This window comes from Dromaius novaehollandiae, chromosome 4, assembly GCF_036370855.1.
Source record: "Dromaius novaehollandiae isolate bDroNov1 chromosome 4, bDroNov1.hap1, whole genome shotgun sequence".
Classification (NCBI taxonomy): Eukaryota; Metazoa; Chordata; class Aves; order Casuariiformes; family Dromaiidae; genus Dromaius; species Dromaius novaehollandiae.
In genome coordinates, this window is record NC_088101.1 from 63,195,143 (window position 1) to 63,218,018 (window position 22,876).

General features: G+C 39.6%; 1 protein-coding gene across 9 annotated transcripts in view; it reads right to left on the bottom strand.

Moving 5' to 3' along the window:
- Positions 1-5,231: 5,231 nt before the first annotated feature.
- The window catches only part of KLF3 (KLF transcription factor 3), a 30,306-nt gene continuing 12,661 nt past the window's right edge, over positions 5,232-22,876 (bottom strand). For 8 of the 9 annotated variants that reach the window (XM_064511298.1, XM_064511297.1, XM_064511300.1 and 5 more), the window contains 4 exons: positions 15,941-16,436; positions 15,336-15,486; positions 10,597-10,757; positions 5,232-9,356 (listed from right to left, as the gene is read on the bottom strand). In XM_064511298.1, the coding sequence (XP_064367368.1) occupies positions 9,175-9,356; positions 10,597-10,757; positions 15,336-15,486; positions 15,941-16,436 (990 nt within the window). In that variant the 3' untranslated portion in view covers positions 5,232-9,174. Of the gene's footprint in view, positions 9,357-10,596; positions 10,758-15,335; positions 15,487-15,940; positions 16,437-20,194; positions 20,314-22,876 lie in introns of all 9 variants that reach the window. The other variant, XM_064511301.1, reaches the window with a different exon arrangement.

Here is a 22,876-nt window from a genome sequence, read left to right on the forward strand (position 1 = left end):
TTAGATTTACTGGTGTCATTTCACTGATGATGAGAGTTGTGTAATTACGCTTACCGCTTAATGGAAACGCAAAGCCCTCTGATCATAGCTGTGAGTAGCATACAAAGTGAATAAGCAAGTAGCAGGATGCACCCTTAACATGCACAGATGTGGTTGACCAGACACCTCCCAAGCGTGTGCGCAGCAGCTGAAGGAGCAGGCGGACAGCGAAGTGACAGCTTCCTGATTTTCAGTGGTGCTGAGAAACCCCTGCTCACCCACCACATAGTTTAAGCTCAGTCAGCTGGCAGTGCCTGGCTCTTAATGTATAGCCTTAGAAAAGATGGCTGAAGATGTCTATTAAGTCTTACCTTAAGGTAAAAATAAACCATCTACCAACTTCTGTAATGACACACAATGGAGGTCTCCCCCTTCCCAAGGCCAGTACCAAGCTCTTTTAGCGTACCTTAGAAAGGGCTGCTAAAATTCCAGTTCTTCAGTGGCAGCTGATGGAGGTGGCATGCTTGAAAAGCGGGTTAATTATGATTAGGGGCAGATGTTTGAAGATGCAGTGGAGCTTAGGGCTCAGGGGAGTTTGTCAGGGAGGCTTTACTCTGCTTCACAGGAGGCTGGTGCTTCACAGCAACCTAGCATGGTGCCCTGGGCGCTGCTGACAGTGAACTGCAAATCTCATGTTCCCCTCAGCTGGTTATCACAGCCTGCAAGGCATTTTCCACAAAAATAGGGATTTTAGATCTGGAACTGCAGCCTCAATTTGCAACTGAAGCTGCTGCGTTTCCTTCTTAACAGTTTTCTCCCAATGGCACAGCGTCACTCTGGGTAAAGATCCTTAACTTCCTCTATAATATTACTGTATTATCTGCTATTAAGCAGTTGCCTGGCTAAGCTTTAGTGGCAACTTCATTTCAGCTGTGGCCAGAGTTACATTTAAGGTTTGAAAAGCCTTGTGTGCTATACAGCTGCTAGATACTTAAGGAATTGATCAGTAATACAGGCCAATGACTTAGGCTGGTTAGAAATTTGTACCCTTTACCTCTGTAAGACTCATCTGATCTTCATATTAAAAAGCTGAGAACACTACCAAAAATAACTGTTCTTCTCTTTCCTAAAAGACTTTAGTCCCCCAGCCCCACCCTGATTTAAAGAGTCTAAGCACAGTTAGCATTAATACTTACTGGAAATGTTGTAATGAACAGGTACTGGGTCCTGTTTAATAGTTGCAAAGAGAGGAAGTAAAACTTCTCAAATTAGGCTTTCCAATCTCTGCACATGAAATACAATCTGCAAACTGTTTTTTATGGGTTAAATAATGTATGGTAGTAATGTAATTATGTAAGTAATGCATGGGCCTTTGAAAATTTCTTCATATTTAAGACCCTTCTGAAACTTAAGCTGTAGGTAGATGTGAAAGAAATAATTTGGTTCCTCAAGTCTGCTAGGTATATTACTTTAGAATATTAACCCCCAAATATCCCGTTATTTCCTTCCTACCTCCAAAATCTCTCATGCACTTGCCAAGTGTTTTGGTCATTTACATATGGTAGTGTACCCTACAGCCACTTAAAATACACTTCTAATTTCCTCTGAGAAAGCAGATGTATTTTGTTTATTAATTTAGCACTTGATGGTGTTTCTCATCAGTTTTCTATTGGGAATTTAGTTGTTTTCTTTTTTCCTCTGAAACTGTTTTTGTTCAGCGGGTACAAAAGGTGTTGATTATTATTATTATTTTTTGGCCAAATGTTACCATCTTTTTTTATTTTTATTTTTTATATTTATTTAAAAATAACAGTAAAGATACAAAGTTCAGTCTTGAATCCTTTAGCAGATTTCAGCGTGGTATGTTCAGACTCGGTGATAGAAGGTAAGGCAGATGCAACAGCTTCATTTCTTAACATTTTCCTAAATTACCATCTTGCAATCTTCCATTTTGCCAGTTGCTCAGAGTAAGGCTGACACCCAGTGGCCGGTTGAAGTCGCGTTGCGCACTCCCTGAAAGGGACAGGTCAGTTTAGAGGGCATACAGCAGACTTCCTCCCCTAGGAAACTGGAATAAAAAATCACGTCTTTTTCTGGCCTGGCGTCCTCGGGAGCTGCGCGCAGGTCTGCTCGTCCAGAGGAGCCGAGAGCGGCCGCTCGGGACACGCCGACCCCTCGTTGCAGCTCCCTGCTCTCAGCTGCCGTGATTCAGCCCCCCCGCCCTGCTGTTCAGTCCTGCTGCCGACACAGAAGAGAGCAGATTCTGCTCTGCTAACGAATGTAGTCTTATTAAGAGAGCAGCATGATAGAAACACGAGGACTTGCTTTATAAAGATCCTTATTTTCGAGAGGGTCATCAAGATATATAAGGCAGTCATTTCTCACGTTTTGTTTTTCTCACATTTGTTTGCAAGACTTTATTCTTATGCCTCGTACCTGCTTTCACTTCCGTACTTTGCTGGCATGTAGAAGAGGTGCTCACCATATTGATTTGCTGGGCTTCAGGCAGCGATACACCAATAGCCTGATGTAATTGCCTCAGCAAGGGAGGGGAGTAATTGTTAAAAGATGTATAGTGAATTCTTTGTTTCTTTCTTTAAATTTTTAAAAAATATATTAGAGTATAACCATAGCATACTTTTTTTGGAAATGCACAGTTTCAATTTCTGAATGTTATGCAAAACATTCTTGTCAAGAGTATTATCTGCAATCCTATTTATCCATTTTGGAGATGCAGTATGGACATTACTGACCTTGTAATAAACTTGCTTTCTCCCTAATTGAGTGCATGAAGTTTATCCAGAACAGACCATGAACTCTGCTTGGCCCTGTAACCAAAGAGCGGGAAAGGTGTCGAGGCTCCCAAATCATGATGACCCCACACTTCTTTGTGATAACCTGTTCGTTGATTATCTGATCTTATTAACCCAAGACTTATTTTCGCATTATCTGACTGGAGCAGCTTGCACTGGTAATAGATATAATCTTTTCTATACTTTTGGATAACCATTCCCTCTAGATGAAACATAACTAGTTTTCTCAGTTTTTCTTTCAGTCTTGTTTCTCAGTCTGTCTTTGTGGTCTGTAGGCATTGCAGTGTTTAAAAATAGGGACCCCCAAGAACAGAGTACTGTGCACAGCTACTTCAGACTAGAACCATTAATCTTAAATAGAACTGGCAGTAACAGATAAATTACTGAAAGAAAGAACAGAGGTGAGAAAGTTAAGGCATGTGGTAACAGTTAGAGAATGACAAATATGCAGAATCATCCAGGAAATTATTTTTCATTATAAAAAAACCCTAATTTGATGGAAACCTGGAAAACTTCAGAGAAAATGGAAGTGTTGTCTTGAAAATCTCTTGCTAGTTGGGAAATGAATTTCAGTTGAGACACATTTGGCTAGCGATTTGTTTAACATCCACAGACCTGGGGCTGGGGTGGGTTCCTACAGCAAAGCCTGAGGCTGTGTGCTGGGAATCTCAAGACCTACTGGAGCTTCACAAGGGTGAGTCAAAACTTCTAGCTGGCATTTGGCATCCACTGTCGTTTCTAGAAAGACAGGGAGTGCACTCAGCTGGCTGCCAGAAAATGATCTCAGTGCTTTCTGCCAGGAACCTTGGAAAGATGGACAGAGTTATGATCTACTCGTGGCCTCCTCCATCCTGCCCCTCGCCCCCCAAGGCAAACATTATTGGCCGGCCCAGGTGGGGTCTGCCTTTAAGTAAGCTTTTGTGTTTGGGAATGTGCTGCTGCGAGTTGTTAGGCATGATATTGGCAATGAAATGAACTTTCTTTGTATTTGTTAGGATAAATGTACTGAACAGGTAAGGCATGCTGACATGTGCCTTACCATTAATAAATGAGAGTCTTTGAGGCACGTGGGACTTACAGCACCGGAAGAAGATGATCTCTGTTTTAGTCAGCTTTTCATGTTTGAGTGTCTTCTAATGCTTTAAGCTTTAGGATGGTTTATATTTAGTGTTTGTGATCTTGTCAACTGAATGGCAAAATGCCTCCAAATCCGAAACATCCGTCAGCAGAATCAGCAGAAAGTTGTCAGAGTGCTGTAAAACCTATGCAGAGGAAACGCTTGATTAGCTTGCCTGAGAGTCGCTGCAGTTGCTCTTGTCTATACAACTGTATCTGCTTTCTTTACGCTGTTAAGGCCAAAGACTTCAGGGTTACGAGAGAATCTCTCTCTCCAGCCAGTAAAACAGATGACGTGTTCTCTACGTGAAATACCATACGCAATTGCCCTCTGATTTTGTCACAGCTCCTGTTTCAGCAACACCAAGAAAATGCCTCATGGTCGACATGGAAGATGTTAGAGGTGTGAAGCACAGCTGAGAAGAAAGTACCTTCTTTTTAAAATCTTGTTCAAGCTTATTACCATCTTGTTCTGATTTTTTTAAGATTGGCATAAAAACAAACAAACAAAAAATCGGTCCGCTTTATTACCTGAGACAGCATGCCTTCCACGGGCACAGAAAAAACCATCCTTCAGGCAGGTCTCCAGATAACCGTCCCTCAGCAGAAGGCGTGGGGGTGTTTCATTCTTCAGCCTGTGAATGCCGGTGCTGGAGGTGGCGCTGGCCCAGCAGGTAGGCTGGGGACGCGCATGCCACTGCAGCATCCGCCGCCTGCATCTGCAGATCAGCGCCGGCAGAGAGGGCCTCCACGTGTGCCCTGGCATGCGGGCCTGGCGAGGCCATGGGAACGAGCCTGGCTAACGAACACAGGCCCAGACGGTGGTTTTGTGGGCGATAAAGCAGTAAACTCACGTGTTTGGTGATCCAGAGCAGTTCATGAACTCCACGCTGCCTGAATTGGCAGGGCTCGAATGACTCACGTGGGTTTGCTGCGTACTGCGGTGCTGGGCAAGGCTCGTCAGAAGGACGAGAGGTGTCTCTTGGCCGTCTTCTTAAGGCTCTAATATCAACTGAATACTGAATTAATAAAAAAACAAATAGATGTTTTACTCTGCTGTTTCATGCTGATCTCTTAACCTCTTAGTAGGCTCTTCAGATTAGGAATTAAAATTTTTGAATACTTTTTTAAAAACTTTCAACCAAACACTTTTTTTTTTTACATTAAAGACTTAACCACTGGGAATTGCTTGGGGGGGGGGGGGCGGGCTTAGGCGGTTGTTGCTGTTGTTGTTGTTTTTAATTAGTACTGATTTTACCCACTTCCTTAGCTTCTTTTCTGACCACAGTTTTGTTTTGCAGTACATGATGACATGACCACAAATAATATTCTGATGGTTTTATTAACAAGTATAATACATATGTATTGTATACTAAATATAGAATGAGGACTGTACAGTACAAATTTATGTTCACAGTTTGACATGACAAAATGTCATTACTGAATTCCCATTGGACTACCAAAGTAGAAACAGTGAAAGTACATTAAACATTCACATCTTTAGTAAGAAAGATTATCAAAATGTCTCTGTATTTGCAAGTTATAGTAATGCACGCTAGAAACTTTTAATTACCCATTCAGTCTTATTAGCTTATAAAATATATTACATTTTATTAAAAATTTTCTGCATAGTTTATACAAGTATTAAAGTAAATATAACATTCCTGCTATATTTGCAGGTAAGAGATGCTAAGCAGAAAGATTATTTTGACCCTCTAACATTTAAAGTACATAAATAGCAGAAAAGTGCTAATATCTGTAAAATATAATGAAAACTGGTGTAGCCCTCAAGATATGTAAAATGCTTTGTAATTTTAATAGAAAGGATTTGTATTCATCTACATGTTGCTAACCTTGACAGAGACAAAACCCCAGGCAACATATTTAAACAATCTGTGGCATAGAAATATCACTGCAGAATGGCAGTGTATATTGAAATAAAACCACACACGGTAATACCCGCTCAGCTTTATAGGATTGTCTTAGAAATTAGTAAGTCATTATAATCAAATGGTTTTAACAGGCACATTTTAGTAAAACATAATCTGTTACACACTGCACAGTGCAAAACTGCTAGTGAAAAAGGGTTTTTTCTTTTTTAAATATACACCTTCCACAGGATTAGTTTTGTGTATCTTTACATCTAAACTGGCTTCTCTTTAGGTCAAAGAGGGAAAGACTGGCTTTTTAAGGTATTTCTTTAGTTTTATACATTTAAAAATTTCAAGATACCCCTCAAATCGAAGTTTGCTAAAATGAGTCAATGACCCACTTAAGATGTAAATTCACATTTTCAACTGAAAGATGAAAATATACTTTTGATATTTTCTGACATCCCATTAAAACACATGATAGACACAAGCAAAAAATCCTATAAACAAGGCATTTACATTGAATAATCTCAAATTTTGATACTAAATATTTAAATTCATGTTGTCCTAAATCATGAGGCACATGGCTAAAGTTATTTTAAAAATCTATTGCATCTCCACTGTATTTGTCCCTACCAGTGTCATAAATATTTTCAGGAAAAAGGTAGATGATAGACTAATAAAGGAACATGGCAAGTACCTTAGATTTAATTCTGCAGAGTAACTCTTAGTTACAAAAAGTTACAAAGATCTGCCATTAAGGTACTTGATCCTAGATTTCTAGTTAAAAAATGACAATACTTAAAAGAAAACATTGTATGAAAGCCCTAAAAGAGCATTGGAAACAAATGTTGCTTAAGCATCCTGAATTTTGTGTTTAAATTTGCTAAGCTAAAAAATGGGATCGGTTGTCTGTAATCTGCTTATCTGTGTAGATCTCTTCTGCTTCTTTTCCCTTAGAATATAACTGAGAACTGTTTTCATCCTCAGATCCCAACTATCTCTAGGCTCCCAAGTGACGCTATAAAAGCTCCACGCAGCCCTATCAGTCAATGACATGTCTACATTTATAGAACTACGATTAATGTCTACAGCCTAATAAAGAAGACTAATTGGACTCTGCATGATATTGCTAGCATTTAAAATAAAAATTTTCCAACAAAACAACAAAATCCCCATTCTAAGACAGTTGCTCATTTATTTAATCCTCTTTCCTAGAAGTTTATCAATGTTAGTACCAAACCAGCCAATCAAAAAAAGACCAATTGATTTTCCAGGTTTTTCAATTCCATGAATCAACAGGTTAGGTTCAGTTACAAGAACACAAATCTGCTGCAACTTCACCTGATCCTGGTGAAGTCACTACGATTTATGGCGGCATAACAGCGCATGTGGATCTTCCTTATAAAAGCTTTGCAGAAAGATTCGAAGCACTGCTTTGCAAATTCCCATTTGCCCCTTTGTGGAGCACAACTAAACATTCAACCTATTCCTTAGATAAAATTACCAGTTTTGTATTTCTATATATATGCATTTGTTACAGAATTTGAACAATACTTTGTACTTTATGGCAACCACTGAATGAACATTATTCTCCAAGATCTTGCCTTTCTCTACTTTTTCCGGGCTAGCGAATGTCAGCAGAACAGCTGGTAAACTATACCACCAAGGCAGCAAAAGTGAAAATGGTCTTCCTGCTCCAACTCTTGCATCTGCAAGGCTATTTCAGTTTACTGCAGGATTTAGCAGCCGAGCATACCTCCTTCGCAGGGCCCGAGGGTATCCATCTGCAGAGGGACACTTCACCTGCCTCCTTTCCTGGAGGTTTGTGATGCTCCACCCCCTGCCCCCCTTTTTCCAGTGGGTTTTTCCAAGATAAAGGAAAATCCGACTACAGATTGTTTAAATTTGCAGGGAAGGGTGTTTGTTTACCTGATGTAGGGAGAAGAACAAAACCTCAATGGTGCATAAGAGTCTAGTCAAATACATCCTGTTTCCTTGTAGTGCCACCATATCTGCCAGCTAATGAAGACAGAAACTTCCCTTTCTGCAGGGCTCCAAAGGCTGGAACATTTCTAGGGTCAACTGCAGGTTGTTTGAATTCAGTTTATTTTATTTATGTTTTATCTATTGAGTTGTGTTTGTTAATTGACATGGGAGTTAAGACTTGCTGATGTGACATTTTAATGCAATAGACACATCCACAGGAAAGCTCAGTCTACCACTGAGAGACTAAGGAGGTCACATATCAGAGTTATCAAATAGATGGTTTGATACATGCTTTTTTTTTTTTTTATCCAAAACAGATACATGACTTAGTTTCTCATCAGAAGTACTTCATATTTGATGCCATATTGTCATTAAAATATTGTGAATTAATAATTTTAAATACTGTAGTGTATTAAAGTGGCACTCACTTGCAACAATACAGTTGGGAGCATTTTTGACATGACAATTGCTATTTCTGAGGTACAGCAAAGAGAAAAAATATTTAGAGTAGAGGAAATGTAGGGGAGTGATTATAGAGGGATAGTCTATATCCCTGAAATGAGGTGTGGTAGGTTTCTATGAATATCGTTTAATGCCATGTTATAGGAGAGTACCATGTGTGTTCCATCCATACAGTTGTACAACAAACAGACATACAGTCTCACACAAGGTCTTCATTTAACAAATCCACCAGGGCATTATGCAGTAAAAACAAGGTTATATACTACACTATAATACAAAGGACAGATGAGATTGGTTTAGCCATACAACTCTATGCATAGACAAATTTCTCCTGATTTTTCTTCTTGACTGGGGTAAGCAATATTATGAATGAATCATTCTTTCTGTAAAGTAATTATGTTGATTAATTTTTACAGTGTTATTCACTGTTCAGGCACAGGCGATTTCCAGATCAGGCGTCTTTCTAAAAATGTTGTATTAACCATATTGCAGAAACCAATGAGGTTGGGAGAGTCCATTCACTGCATTGCTGAGCATAAAATGAGAGTGTATCCTTTACAGGGCACATAAATAAAGTCTCTGGCAAGGACTAGCATTCTGGATATTCAATAACATTTACTACTTTATCAGTATATGCTGGGTTGATTATATGAAGAAACCAACAGAAGTTGTTAGTTTACAAGTTCCCTTATTCACAAAGGAATACATTAGACATACTGTCTGCTGAAAGGGTTTGCTTAGCATCCCCAGGGAAAAAAAAAAAGTGTTCACATTCTTTAGGTCTGACCCGTGGCAAGGACATAGAAGGGTTAGATAACATCTATTACTGACCATATGTAAGCTTTTAATGGTATAAACTCAGAGATTCAGACCAGCTGAATCCAAATTAAAATGCACATGTAAAAACAAAAAAAAGTGTGATGGGAGGCAGGGACAGAAGACACTCAGACAAGCATGTGGCGTTTTCTGTGAAGAGCAAGATGGTCCGAACGTGAAAAGCTACGGTCACAGTCTGGGCATTGAAAAGGTTTGATCCCGGTATGCTTGCGGAAATGCCGTGTTAGTTCATCAGAACGAGCAAACTTCCACGTGCATCCCTCCCAAGTGCATTTGTATGGTTTTTCACCTAGAAAAAGAAACACAGAATTGGGGATTTAAGACACAAACACATCCATAATTCAATGGATTTATCCTCTTGTCCTCTCAAATTCCAGCTAGTTCTTCCATGCTTACCCAAAAAGCCTCCAGCCAGCACTTCACTGTGCTGTGAAGTGCTCTGCGCTGGAAACTGTGCAGTCAAAATTCACAGATCAAAAAATTGTTTCCTGCCACAACTTCGTTCTGTTATTGTCTCTCTGTTCCTCCCTCTGCCATATTAGCACTTGTTTTGTCTCATCAAGCCCAGCAGTGTGAAGGTTTAAACATTTGTTCAAGTATTTTCAAAAACAGGACCTCACATTGCAAATTACTTGGGGGAAAGGGCTGTTTCTATCATTCAGCACAGCAGGCTGACATCTGGCTGTGACCTCTTAAAGCTACTGTAGTGAAAATAAATGGTACCACTGTCACAAGTAGTTCAACTTAAAATCTCTCTCAATAATTATTTTCTAATATGTAATCCTCATTTTCATTTCTGCCATTGCGCTGACAACCAGATAAAGGTCTGGCTTGTGTACAGATGTGAGACAGTTAAGAACTGAACTTGATTTTACCTAAAAGTGTCTCATGTCTTTGTAAAAATCTAGGATATCTATACATATATGCGTGTGTGTATACATAAATACACACAAAAGCACATATGCTTTCAGCATGCCAAGAGGAACATAACTGCAGAGAACAGAGCTGGGGAAATCTTTACTGGAGGGCTGACTCAGAAAAGAGCACTAAGAAAAGCACTCAGAAAAGAGCACTGTCGGACCAATGGGTAGCATGTCCACATGGCCAGACCTATTTATATTTGGCACACAGTCCAGACTTCTGTAAATGGGCTACTCCCATGGAAGTCTCAGTCAAATTTAGCAGTGATGTAAGTAGTGAGGTACTGCAATTTGACCGATTTGGTGTTTTCAGGGTGTACAGAGTGAGCAACCTGCAAGCAGCTGGAAAGAAAATGAACAAAGAGGCAGCGAAAGTACAGCATACCAGCATACACCATGATCCTGCTTTGGCTTAAAATCTCTTGTTGTGGGCTCTTCCTGCTACTTCTTCTTTCTTTCTCACAGCCTATAGTTATATTCAGAACACTGCCAGATCTAACATGTCATTTTATTATTTACTCCTGTGGCAATCCACTCATCAGCACAAATTAAAAGCGTACTCTACTGTTTTACCATAGACTTGAAAGAAAAGCAGAGCAATGCTCAAACCTGTGTGCGTTCTTCTGTGAGCTTTCAGGTGGGAGCTTTTAGTGTAGACCTTATTGCAGCCTTCATAGTCGCACCGGTGTATTCTGCGTTTTCTTTGCGTGTCTGGAGACTCCACAGGTAACGGTCTCTTTCCTGGCTGAACTATAACTGAAGGGTGATTCCTGTGAAGTCAAATTGAATGTTAAAAATGAAAAATATTTAGCAGAGCAAACCTCAGTTAAGATGATTCATGACAGAGCCCTTTATTCACTACCACTGTCTCTTGGCAGAAAGAACAACATTACATGCATGTCGAAAAATTTAGGAGGGCTTAGCAAATTTCATGGATCATAGCAGTCATATTTTTAAACGTTTACTCACTTTGTGGCATGATACAGCCATTTTTACAGATCACAAGGTTTGTCATCATTTTTTAAACTTAAAAGGGAAAAAAATCCTCTCGTTTCTCAGGCAAACCCAGGTTTCCCAAACTAATAGGTCTGTAATTGGAAACAGCTTTCCCATATTACTAAAGAAAGGGTATGTCTGGGCTTTCGCCGCAGCCCTAGCTGTGTGTTGCTCCAGCCGCTCCTGCTGTGAGCGGTTGTTTCCTGTTTGGGGCGGGCGGGTGCGGCCTCCCTGCGCTGCTGACGGCCGCTCCTAAAAGTGGTGCTCAGCCCGCGTGATGCGCCCACAGGATGTCGGAGTGGGCTCTCTGCTGCTGCAAACAGCACTTTTTCCCTTGAAGCCCACAGGTAGGCTGCAGGTAAGACACCTAGGTGACTAACTACATACAGATTTCTGTAATAAATAAAAATATAAACATCCACATGTGTGAAAACACATCCAGCTTTTTAAAAGATGTCAGTAACGTGGCTATTAGGTTCAAACACACCCTGGCTTCAGAACGGGGTACAACCATGACTCCTTCTTCACTGTCAGTGTCAGGAAAAGGAAGCAAAAAGGTTTTTCAAAAATGTAAGAGGCATTACAGATCTTACAGCTTCACAAAATAATAGTTTTCAACTGATTAGCAGATCTGTATTAGCACTTTCAGATATTTTTTAGCTTTTAACTGAAACATAATATACCATGTGCAGATATTGGCATTCCCTGTCGTAAAACAGCTCTTCCATCTGATAGAAATAAACTTTCTAGAACTCCAGTCGTTTCTCAGTTGCTATATTTCACATTTCTTACTGATCCAATTACATTTAGTAACACTTAGGTTTAACCGAAGCCTAAAGCAAGTTCCTTTAGGACCTGATTTTCAGAAATGTTCAATGCCTTCTTCTCTCAGCAAAATCAAGGGTATGTGCTCAAGGTCCTTTTTTTTTTTTTTTTTTTTTTTTAAAAAAAAAAAGCTTATCAGGCACAACAAAGAAGATCTCATGTATGATTTGACCAGAAAAATAGTTTCTATTACTCTCCACAGCAGCAGGCTGGGACTTAGTGATGTCGGAAAAGTTTTTTTTTCTGTTATCAGTCACAAGTTTCAAACTGGGAGCCAAATTCTTTCTCGGACGTTTCTGTGACTGAGTGAAGGTAGGTATGTGCTCTTCAAGCACACATTAAATGTAGCTAAAAATGCTGTAATAGCAGGAAACCCCAGATGGTGACATATATGTACATGTTCTTAAATAAGAAAGGCTTTTAGCTTCTAAAGAAATGCCTCTCTAAGGCAGTGCTCAGCTGTAAAGCTGCTACGTAACTACTGTTCCTGAAGCAGCTCTGGCTTGGGGCAGCCAGAGCTGGTCCAGGCTTTGGTCTTTACCTGCGGAGGCTAGTCTTGGAGACAGTAACCTCTGGAAAAGTGGAGAAAAGGGATATTGGCACTGTACTACTTGTGATGGTTTTTGATCTAAGAGAGTGTAAATGATGCACTCAGAATTCATCTCTGTCTCATCTTCCCTCTGGAGGAAAGGTGGTTGGTAAGACTACAGAATTTTACCAATAGTCAGATGGGCGGTGGCAGTTTAAAAAAATGGTAAGCTTGTGTCAAAAATCAGAAGTAAATATCAAGTAAGACCCAATAATAAAAGTCCATTCCTAACTCTTCACAGTTCCATTCTTTCTTACACAACTAGATACAAATTCATGCAAGTCTAACCATGTGAGCATCATTTTAAAAAGTAACAATATCTTCCAAAAGTCATGTTACGATTTACTTAAGCAGCTTCTCTACCTCCTTTACCAATACACCATGCTATGTTGGCGGCATGAGTCTGACTTTGACTCACAGTTGCAAGAAAAAATAACATTAAAGATACTTCTTATATTCAGTCAGGTATTATTACCTGAAATTTCATTTTAGAAAAAACTGCACAGTTATGTCAATTATTAGGCACGTCAGAAAGTCCAGCAAGAATTCCTACAGAAATGACAGAATTCCTACAGAAATGACATCAACGTTATATATGTAATGTGTATGTCAAAAACTAATGCTAGTTTAGTATCAGTCGCTTAAAAGTGAGACTGAGGGTTTTGTATGCCTCCTTAATGTGGCTTAACGTGTTTCAATAGTGCACTTTGGGCAGCTGGAACCTATGGAAAATAATTAAAAAACATTGCATAACTAACGCTCATCATGCAGAGACAAGAGATTGATGAAGCTGTGAGACAACAGGAAACTTTCCAAGCTCTAAGCCTCCGATGTTGTAACTTGAATAATTTATGTATTTTTTAGATAATGAAAAGATAAAAATTACCATCTACAATCTGCTTGTTGTAGATCAGCAGCAGAATTTGAACTCTAAAGGGCTTGCTTTAGGAATGAGCAAGAACGGCAGCTCTCCAGGTCAGCTAGGAAGCAACATACGTCATTCCAACATGACGGCAGCATCATCATAAACCTAATGCCCATACACTTGCCAGCAGAGGAGATGCTTTGAAAAGATGGACCATTCAAAGGCATTTGCAACAGTGCTGCCTACAAAATATACCAAATTTTGTGTTCCTCACTCAAAGGATGGGTTTCCTATGGAAACTGGACTCACTGGGAAATAATTAAAGCAAATCAGTACTGCAGGTGGAGTCTGTACAAGTCTCAGTCCTGGAGGAAGGGTGTGGTATAAGCCAGGAACAGCACTTACTGGCTTGCTCTTGTTAAAGAGGCCTAACAAAGAACAAAAGTAAACTGTAGCATTTCATAGTCCTGACTTAGGGGAAGTTAGTTCAAGTACACACAGACCTGACTGCTGTGCGTGGCAGGTCCATTACAGAAGATAAGTAATCACCTAGAAAACACGGATGCTTAGTAATTTCTTGTATGTTTATTGTAATAAAATGTGTAAGGTTATTTTTAAATAAACAGCACTTTGCTTTATTAAAGCTAGCTGGCAAATGGTTAACTCTGGCATTTTCACCAAGAGGCAGAAAAGATGTAAGCACTGCATCAAATGCAGTAATAGATGATTGCAAGGAGACTGCAGTCTGGCACCCACGTATAACCTGGCTGGAGACCTGAAGACCAGGAGGGCTGCCAACAAGAGGGCCGTTGGCTCTGGTACTGCAGTGTACCTTGTCATGGGGAGGAGATGCTGGTGGGAGGAAAGGGCTCCCTTCTGAAGGAAATGCATGGGACTGCCAGCCCCATGCTTTCTCTCTCTGAATCGCCCTGTGTTCCCACACTTGTTGGGGTCCTTCTCCCCCACTCTAGGAGGTGAGGCCCTATACAACTGCTCCGAGAGTGATGGTGAGCAGAAGAAAGGAAAGAAATGGATCTGGAAGTCGCCTGTCATGAGCCCAGCTCAGTTTCCTGCTCCAGCTCCCGCTAGTGCCACTCCAGTAGGTGTAGGGCTGCCCAGGGCAGCGCCTGCTGCTTGGGCAGGACAATGGGCAAGACTCCAGACCGTTCCATGACTCCGGCAGAAATTTTCAAAATTGCCCCTAAGAAATCATGAAATGGAGGAGTGGCCGTGGTTCCTCAGGTACTTCCTGAAGTATTTTTAATTTTTCCAGTTAAAAAGTTTCTGCCCCAACCTCTGCCCTTCTTGCTCCTAGTCCTTGCCCTGCCTTCTGCAAATAGGACTGTTTTAACCCTGATTAGTTCTGCTATCCAGTTCACGAAGCGACCCCAGTAACAATTGTGCCAGCGCAAATGACTTGGTTCTGGGGTGTAAACGAGTGGCTGAGCAGGAGCGAGAGCTGCAGGAACTGCTTAAGCTGTGAGAAGAAACCTCCATGGAACAGTGGTCTCAGGTAATTATGAAATTTCACTGGTTATACAAAGAACTTCTAGTCCTGAAGGGTTTCTTTCCACAGAGTAGACAGAGTGGTCCTCCAAGAAAAAGAAAAGTGACAATAATATTTTTTAAGAAATATTTCAGGCAATATAAATATAGATAGCAGTATGAAATGTCCTTGCAGTATTTTTCCAGCTTGCTGTCGGTTTTTCATAAAGAGGTAGCACTGGCTTACTGGGAGTTCTGCTTTCAGTGGATTTTAGGACTGGGTCTAGGATTACTTTAGAAATGCATTTCATAAATATGACAGATCTACATGCTTTCTATGTATAAATACATATGAATGCTTATATGGCTAAATTGAAAAAGTTGAAACCACATCTCACAGTGGCACTTAGGAGAAGAAAAACTAATATATTTGTTGACTTCGGCTGCAACTAATGCTTCATATTTTTTTTGTATTTTGTCACATGTTCTAAAACACAGCAACTCTCCCCTCTCTCCAAAATTAGAAGCCACCCTGATGAACTTCATTTCACTCCTCTGCTGATTTTGAGACTATCGTTAGCTACTTACTCTTGCAACATAACTTGCTGGGGAGACAATGAGGTCATCATGGGAGGTGACATTTGCTCAGGATAGAAGTCAGTCTTGGATGGTTCACTTCCTGGTTCTACTTTAATTGCTTTCTTCAGTGCAGGCTTTTCATAAGACTCAATGACAGGCACTACAGGGGGGATGGTAGGAAAGGGAAGACAGGAGATGAAAAATACTGTGTTGTGTAAATAAAGGATATGGGGAAAAATCTATAGTTAAAACCCCCCAAATCCCCCAGTCACTTTATATTTAGTGCCACAATTTATATTAAAACACAAGACCTTCCACTGTTTAGTCTATTTCCTGACGAATTAGAATCAAATTCTCATTTTCATCAGTTCAAATCTCAGGAGGTCTACTAAGATAAACAGCTTTATGCAGGTGTAAACCAGAACAAAATATGACCTTGGTAAGTCTGCAAAAATATTCACACAGGAAGTTATATGCATGCAGATTTTAGAAGAACTAAAAGGAATTATGCCTCCATTTCCTAAAATGTGAAAAAACACACTAAGAGGTGCCCGAATATACAGTTATTTTCCTGGGATGAGCTGGCATAAAAGCAAAACTCCGACAACACCCACCTGGCATGCTGCTTGGATTCTCCATCTCATCTGCAAGCACTGTGGACACCATGATCGGCTGCTGCAGGTGGGGCGCGTACATGAAAGGGACGGGCTGGACCACGACAGGCTGGATAACTGGGAGCAGTCCGGGGCTTCGCAGTCCATGGCGTGACAGCGCTGCAGCCATGACGGGGGGGATGGTTATTGGCATGGAAATAGGCTGTACTCCTGGGGGCGACGGTGTGAATTTGCTGATAGGTGAGCTGGGGGAGGACAGAGCCAGTCCAGGTGACGCTCTCCTGTGTACAGTCTGGAATTTCAGAGGGGAAGGAGAACTTCCCGTTGAAGGTGGTGAGCTTCGCTTGTTCACCGTAAGGTCTACTGGCTCCATTTGGATCCCATTTGATAGTCCTTCGGGGTTTGAGTAGAATTTATTGTGCAGCATACTTGGTGTGGAATAAATGACGCTGTATTTGTTTGGCTTTATTTGGTCCATGTAATTGGACGGGTATGACTGTTAGAAGGAGGGGGAAAAAAGGAGGGAAAAAAAATCAAATAATAAATCAACACATGCACACACACAATTGCTTGAAAATAAATGGCAGTTAATAAAACTGAGGCAAAATGAAAAGGTTTAAAGAAAGCATTTTAATGTATTTTTAAAATAAAAGTATATGAAAAAACCATAATATTTAGCACAAAGAAAGTTACTCAAGTACTGGTTCACTATTTCAGAAGCAACATATGACAAATGATGAAAACAAATCCTCAAGCCATACTCAACTCTTTCTTCCTTAAAAAAGTGTTTTTCATACATTAAGCTGCACATATTTAACTGAGCTGGTGGATACATGGTACCACACACAGTACAGAAGTACAAACTGAGAACATGAAGTCAAGCAAGACAGCAATTAAACTGGACTTAGAATTGCAAATAATGAATCCAATCAGTTGAACAAGTAATTGGTCAAGTTGATCAGTTGCTGAATTAATTGTAAAAGAAAACTTCGCATCCTTCACTAAAACAAGAAATTATGTATCTGAACTCTATGAGTAGTAAAAATTATACAACTGAACTATACAAGCAGTAGGTGAGAAAGAAATAGAGTACAACAGGTAAATTCTAAACATCTTTTTTTTGAGAAAGGTAAAAAAAAAAAAAGCTATAGACAGTCTGACTTTGGAAAACTGAGTAACCTAGTAGAGAGAATAAAGATTTGGCAAGCTGCACGAATATTCCTGTTAATTAGTGGTAGCTAGCAATTCTCCTTACAAGATCATATGAAGCCCAAAGCTAATCTTAACCTAAATGACGATCTCCTCATTTAAGTAAAAATAATTTCTGTAAACCAAGAAGTATTAGCATACATTGCCGAGTGTATTACTGAACCACTATCCAGATCAATTTTGCATTTAGAAGATATTTAAAACTGAATTATTTTACTAACAGATAACTTACTGTAGAAGCTGGTATGTTGTTCTAACACAGTAGAAAGACGTAGTGTACACAACCCACTCTGTTTTTAGCCCTTAGATTTTGTAAATTTTATGAAATAAAATGCTATCTTTGTATCCTGAGTAAGTAAAGCCTCACATTAAGCCTAAGCATTTTCATGCCAACAGTCAAAGACATCTTAATTCTTTAACACCAAACAGACTCAGGAAAGTGGGATAAAAAAAAATCTTCAAAATGGGAGAAAGAGACAAAGATTAGAAGTATAAAGCTACTGTACTTTTATACAATCACTTCCATGACATTTCTGAATTTTTCTTCTTGAGATGAAAACTTCTGGCTATAAATCATCATAGTTTCTTACCTCTGTCTTTCCTGTGAGAGACATTTAGTTGATTTTAAATATCAATGTTAACTAGAAGTATTGTTGCAAAATGACACAAATGCATTTGTCTTTTTTTCCATTATTGTTTGAAACTGTCCTACGTGAGTTTAAAAAATGGTAAATTTTTCTTTTGATTCATACTACTGTGGTGAGGAACAATGACAGAGCAGAGTCACCTATTCCATAAAATACTTATAACTAAACATTAATTTCAAGCAAAGCAGTATGCAAAAATGGCACTTAAAAGAGAACTATGTGGATAGTAGTAAAGCTTCTCTTAAGATTATTTCTTCAAATAATAAATATTACATTAAAAATACTGAAGTTTTATTTAATTAATCTTCTTTGGAATATTCTTGTAAATTCAATCTGTGAAAAAGTCCATCTTTGATTGGTTACTCAGAATTCTACTAAAATGTCATTATTGCAAGCAATCCTGAGTGAGACAAGTTGTGTGAACTTGCCAGCATTAATGAGCCAAGCAATAATGAGAATTATTAGAATTCTAAGTGATCAAAAGCTACTGAATATTGATAGAGTTTAGTATTTAACAGTATTTAATATCTGCTAAACCTGAGCCAAGTTATGGGTGTAAGCAGAAATTCAAACACTAAATGCATTAGAGATATTAAGTACTTCTGTTAAAACTGCTGTTACTGGTTTGGAGTACAAAGTCTACTTAGCTTCAACAAACTGTGTAAGCGTTCCATAGTACAACTAAGCACTAGTGTATTTGCAATTTTGCAAGTTTGTCAGGGATGGTCACAAGGTCGCTACATACAAACATTTTCATTTTGTGAGGCATGTTCCAGTGTAGGTGAATGTGCACTTTTCATCCAATTAAAGTGCTCTTATATTCAAATAACAGTTATCTGAAAATAATAAACTGATGTTATCTAAATAGTTTTTAGTGTATCACAGCCCACATGAATTCATGCACATCAAGGGCCTTACAAATCTTGCACTTCTTAATAAGTTCAGTACTCTGAAAACTACAGTTTAGAAAGATGTAAAAAACACTAGAAAGGAAGAGACTATCAAATCTGATCTGGGAATATTTTCAGGAAACGGAATCTACTAAAGAATGAAGCATCTCCAAGCTGTACCCCTACTACTAAAACAGTTATCCTCTTTCAATTCTTCAAAGAACGTTAAATTTGTGTTAGAAATATATCAAACTATTAAAATGTTGTGTAATGGAAAAATTAAGTAAAATAAATTTAGACAAGCAAGAAGTACTTTTCAAGAATTAGGAAGAAAACAATTATGTTTTTAAAAAGCAGTTATCTTAGGGACCTGGTATTACCCCATATGCCTTGCATTATTTTGCATGAAAGGTTTTCATTGTTGTAACTAAGCTGGCACAAATTTAACATACGCCAGCTGTTTTTTGTTGTAGTTTGTGAAAGCTGAATCATTTTTCTAAGCTTTTCTTCCTTTTGAGATTTTAACTGTCATGTTTCTGTTTGAACAGCAGATAACAAGTCATGATACAAAAATGTGGGACCATGTTATTTTCTTTCCAGGAATAAATAGGAAAATTTTATAATCTGAATAGGCCTCTTGCACTTCTGTGAAGAGAAAATAAAAGAAATTTCTGGAATGGATTTGTGCACATAATTGTGAATTTTCCAAATTTGTAGTGGCCACAAAAATGGTGAAAGAGATTAGAAGGATTCTAGGAAAAACAAAGGAGACTACCTGCTGTTAGTGAGGTGACAGATTAAACAATCTGTCTGTTGGGTGGGATTTGCTTCACCACCAGTGAAGGGTGGTTGAAACCCTCTGTCAGTTTGGAATAAGCCACTTCTAGACATATCTCACCAATCCTATAGTTGAGCTTCCTGTGTCTTTTAGTGTATCAAAGCTTTGGTTTCTATCTCCCCAGGTGACAGCAATCGCCATTCAGTTGATAGGAAGCACTGCTTTCAGCTGCAGTAAGGGGAAGTGACAGTCCCGCTTTGGGGATATGGAGTGGGAGAGCACGGGAGACTCCACCACCTCTCTCCAAGCCAGGAGCATCAGTGATAGCAAACAAAAAGGAACAACTGCCTGCAACTGCTTGGTTTTCTGAATGCCACTGATTGCAGCAGCCAGGAGTGTATTAGGTAGCCTGCAAGAACAGTCCGTTTTTGCTAGTCCTGGAAATTCCCTCATGGGCCATCGCCTGTTTTGGGAGAATCCTGGCTGCAGGTGAAGGACTCGGCTTGGCCACAGCCGCAGAGCAGAGCAGAGCAGAGCAGAGCCTGACCTCCTGCCGACTGCAGCTGAGAGTCTCAGCTAAGTCAACTGATCAAATGACAATTAAACAATGACATTAAGAGTTAACTTGTATTAAGACACAGACCAGGCTGTGTTCTTTAAGAATGTCCCGTACCATTCCAGAAGGGGAGGAAGGGAGAGAGAAGGGAAGGAGACTTTTGCCTCTCCCCACCTGTTAGCACTGTCTGGTGCAGTGCTCGTCATTCAGCAAGGTTGCAGCCACGCAGCTTTCCATCCTCACTAGATCGGCTCCTGATTTGCAACAGCATGAAGTATCTGACGCTGGCAAAACTAAATATTAAGTGCTGATTAGAAATACCCTAGTGGAACAACGTAAAACTAGGTATTCTTGCTCTGTTTCCCCAAAACACTTAAGCTGACACATTTCCCTTGAGCATCATTATAAAGATGCAGGATTGTATTTCAGCATATATTCCTGTTCAGTCTCCAACTGGACCTTACCAAGCAGTTCATTTCCTTTTCCTTACTGTTTGTCCAGAATAAAACCTCCAGTACTGAACCCACAAAGAGACTGGACAATAAATTCAAGCAACTTCTAATATTTTTGAGGAATCTTTTGAAAACATCCAGGTGGTTCACACAATTAAATCCATAATTCAGAAAGAGAAGGAATCACCATGCTTTTCTTCTTGACAATCTGTCAACAAGACCAGCCAAATACGTCAAAAGCATACCTTTCGCCACCCAGAAGACTGCTGCTTCCATAAGACGACCCTATGGAGCACTAATGAAGCATTAATCTGATATAATTTGCTAAATTCTGCTAAAACTGCCACAGTGAAACAGCTTTTTTGTTTTACAGGCTAATAGACTTTGAAGCAATTCATCAAACCTTTACAAACTACAAAACCCAATGCATTTGACTTAAAAAGTCTAACCAGCTTCTTGCAAAAACAGATGATGATCCAGCTTACCTACTTGTGCAAGCTGTCAAATCAGTATCACATAAGAAGAACGAATAGGAATTAACTCAAGTAGTAGATAATAAATGAAAAAACATTCTCACCACGTGAAATTCATATTCTAATTACACTAGTTACTCAGCCTCTCATGTAGCACATACCACTTTGCCTTAAAAAAGGGCTGAAGTAAACAGTTTTGGGGACTGATTGAAGGTCAGAAAAAAACCTGCTTATTTCTATGCATAAAGAGAGATGGTAACACATAAAAAAGCAACTTCTGTGATTGAATGGTCACTGGTATTTGTCCAAATTTTTAAAAAGTGCTCACAGCGAATACTTAGATAGGACTGAGATGACTCTGTCACTATTTAAGAACTATCATAAAATATGTTTCATAGTTCAATTTGATAAATAGCATGAGCTGTTGGTATAACGATGAAATACTTTGGATGCAAGCTTCAGTCATTTGAGAAGTATAGTTAATCCTTTCAACCACACGCCCTGAAATGCAGTGGTGTCAAAACTATATTTGTTTGCATCTCCCACCCCAACCAGTAGGATGTTTTTTTTAAAGACAGGTTGTGTACCTAAAGACAGTGTATTTTCATATACTTTACTATCGAAACAGGTAAAATGATCATTCCTAAGGAGCTTTGTTTTGTTTGACCTCTAATGATACTATCAAAATGACAGATACCATACAAATAAATCCTGATTTTCAAAGGCTTTGACTTATGTCAGCCCACAGTGAACTGAATGGTATGCTCAGCACCTCCAAAAAAATAAAAAAGAAACCCACACTGATTTCTCCTCAAGAGACGGTCAAGAAAATGATATGTTCTCCCCATACCAAGACCCCCTCCCTCCCTTTAAAAGCATTTGCAGAACAGCCTCGGCGGAGCGGTCCTTGGCAGCCAGGCTCCAAGGAAACCATGTTACGGAGAAGCGCAGAGGCAGCCAGGACCTCAAGGGCTGGGGGCGAAACAGCCAGCACATGCACAGGGGTTGACAAACACCTCACCAGCCTGAGGAAAGCTGAGTAGCCTTCATGAGGGGACCCTCACTCAAACAGCATCCTTTCCTCTGACCTTTCTCAGGAAAGAATCTAAGCAGCTCCCCAGTTCTCCCTTCCTGCTTTTATTTTGCCTTATGCAATAAGTAAAAGGAAAGCATACACATTTAGTAAAATGTTCTACTCAGCTTCTAGTGGCTGGTCAGAGGTATAAGAATATGCAAGACAGCTCCACAGGTCCAACACGTGGAAGGTGCTACACATCCATACGTAGCACCCGGCATATATAATTTCTCCTTCATCCTCCACTCTGGGGAAGGGACTGTTCACACCTTCCCTGGTCATCCGTTCGAAGGACTGACCCCGCCCATTTTGCAGAAGTACGTGGCTGGCTGGGGCTGGATCTTCTCTCCTGTGTGCAGCATCCTAAACTGCTGCAGAGCCTTCTTTGGGAGATGAAGGCAGATGTGTGCAAAGGACAGCTCATAGTGTCTCTATAGTGATTTTTTGTCATTAGTGTAATGATAGCTCCTTTATTGTGGATATGGCCTATTTTCTCTGCCTTTGATGAAAACAATTAGATATCCTTAAATAATCTTAGATAATCGCTGTTTATCTTAATAAGACTATGCAATAATTATGACTGAAATGACAGACAGACTGACCAATACTAATGTACTTTCTTGAATGACAAAGTGTCAATACACTTAGGCCTTCAGTAATAGGCCATTTTTCTATCATTGCTCAGAAGTAAATCAACCCCATGAAAATCAAACTGTAATTTTATTTTTTATATAAATTAAACAGTCGACACGTGCTCCTAACAGCACCAAAGAAATCAGACTGTTTACAGACACATTTAAATTTATGGCAATTATTCTACATTTTAAATAAAGCAGGAAGCAAACTTTCCACTGAA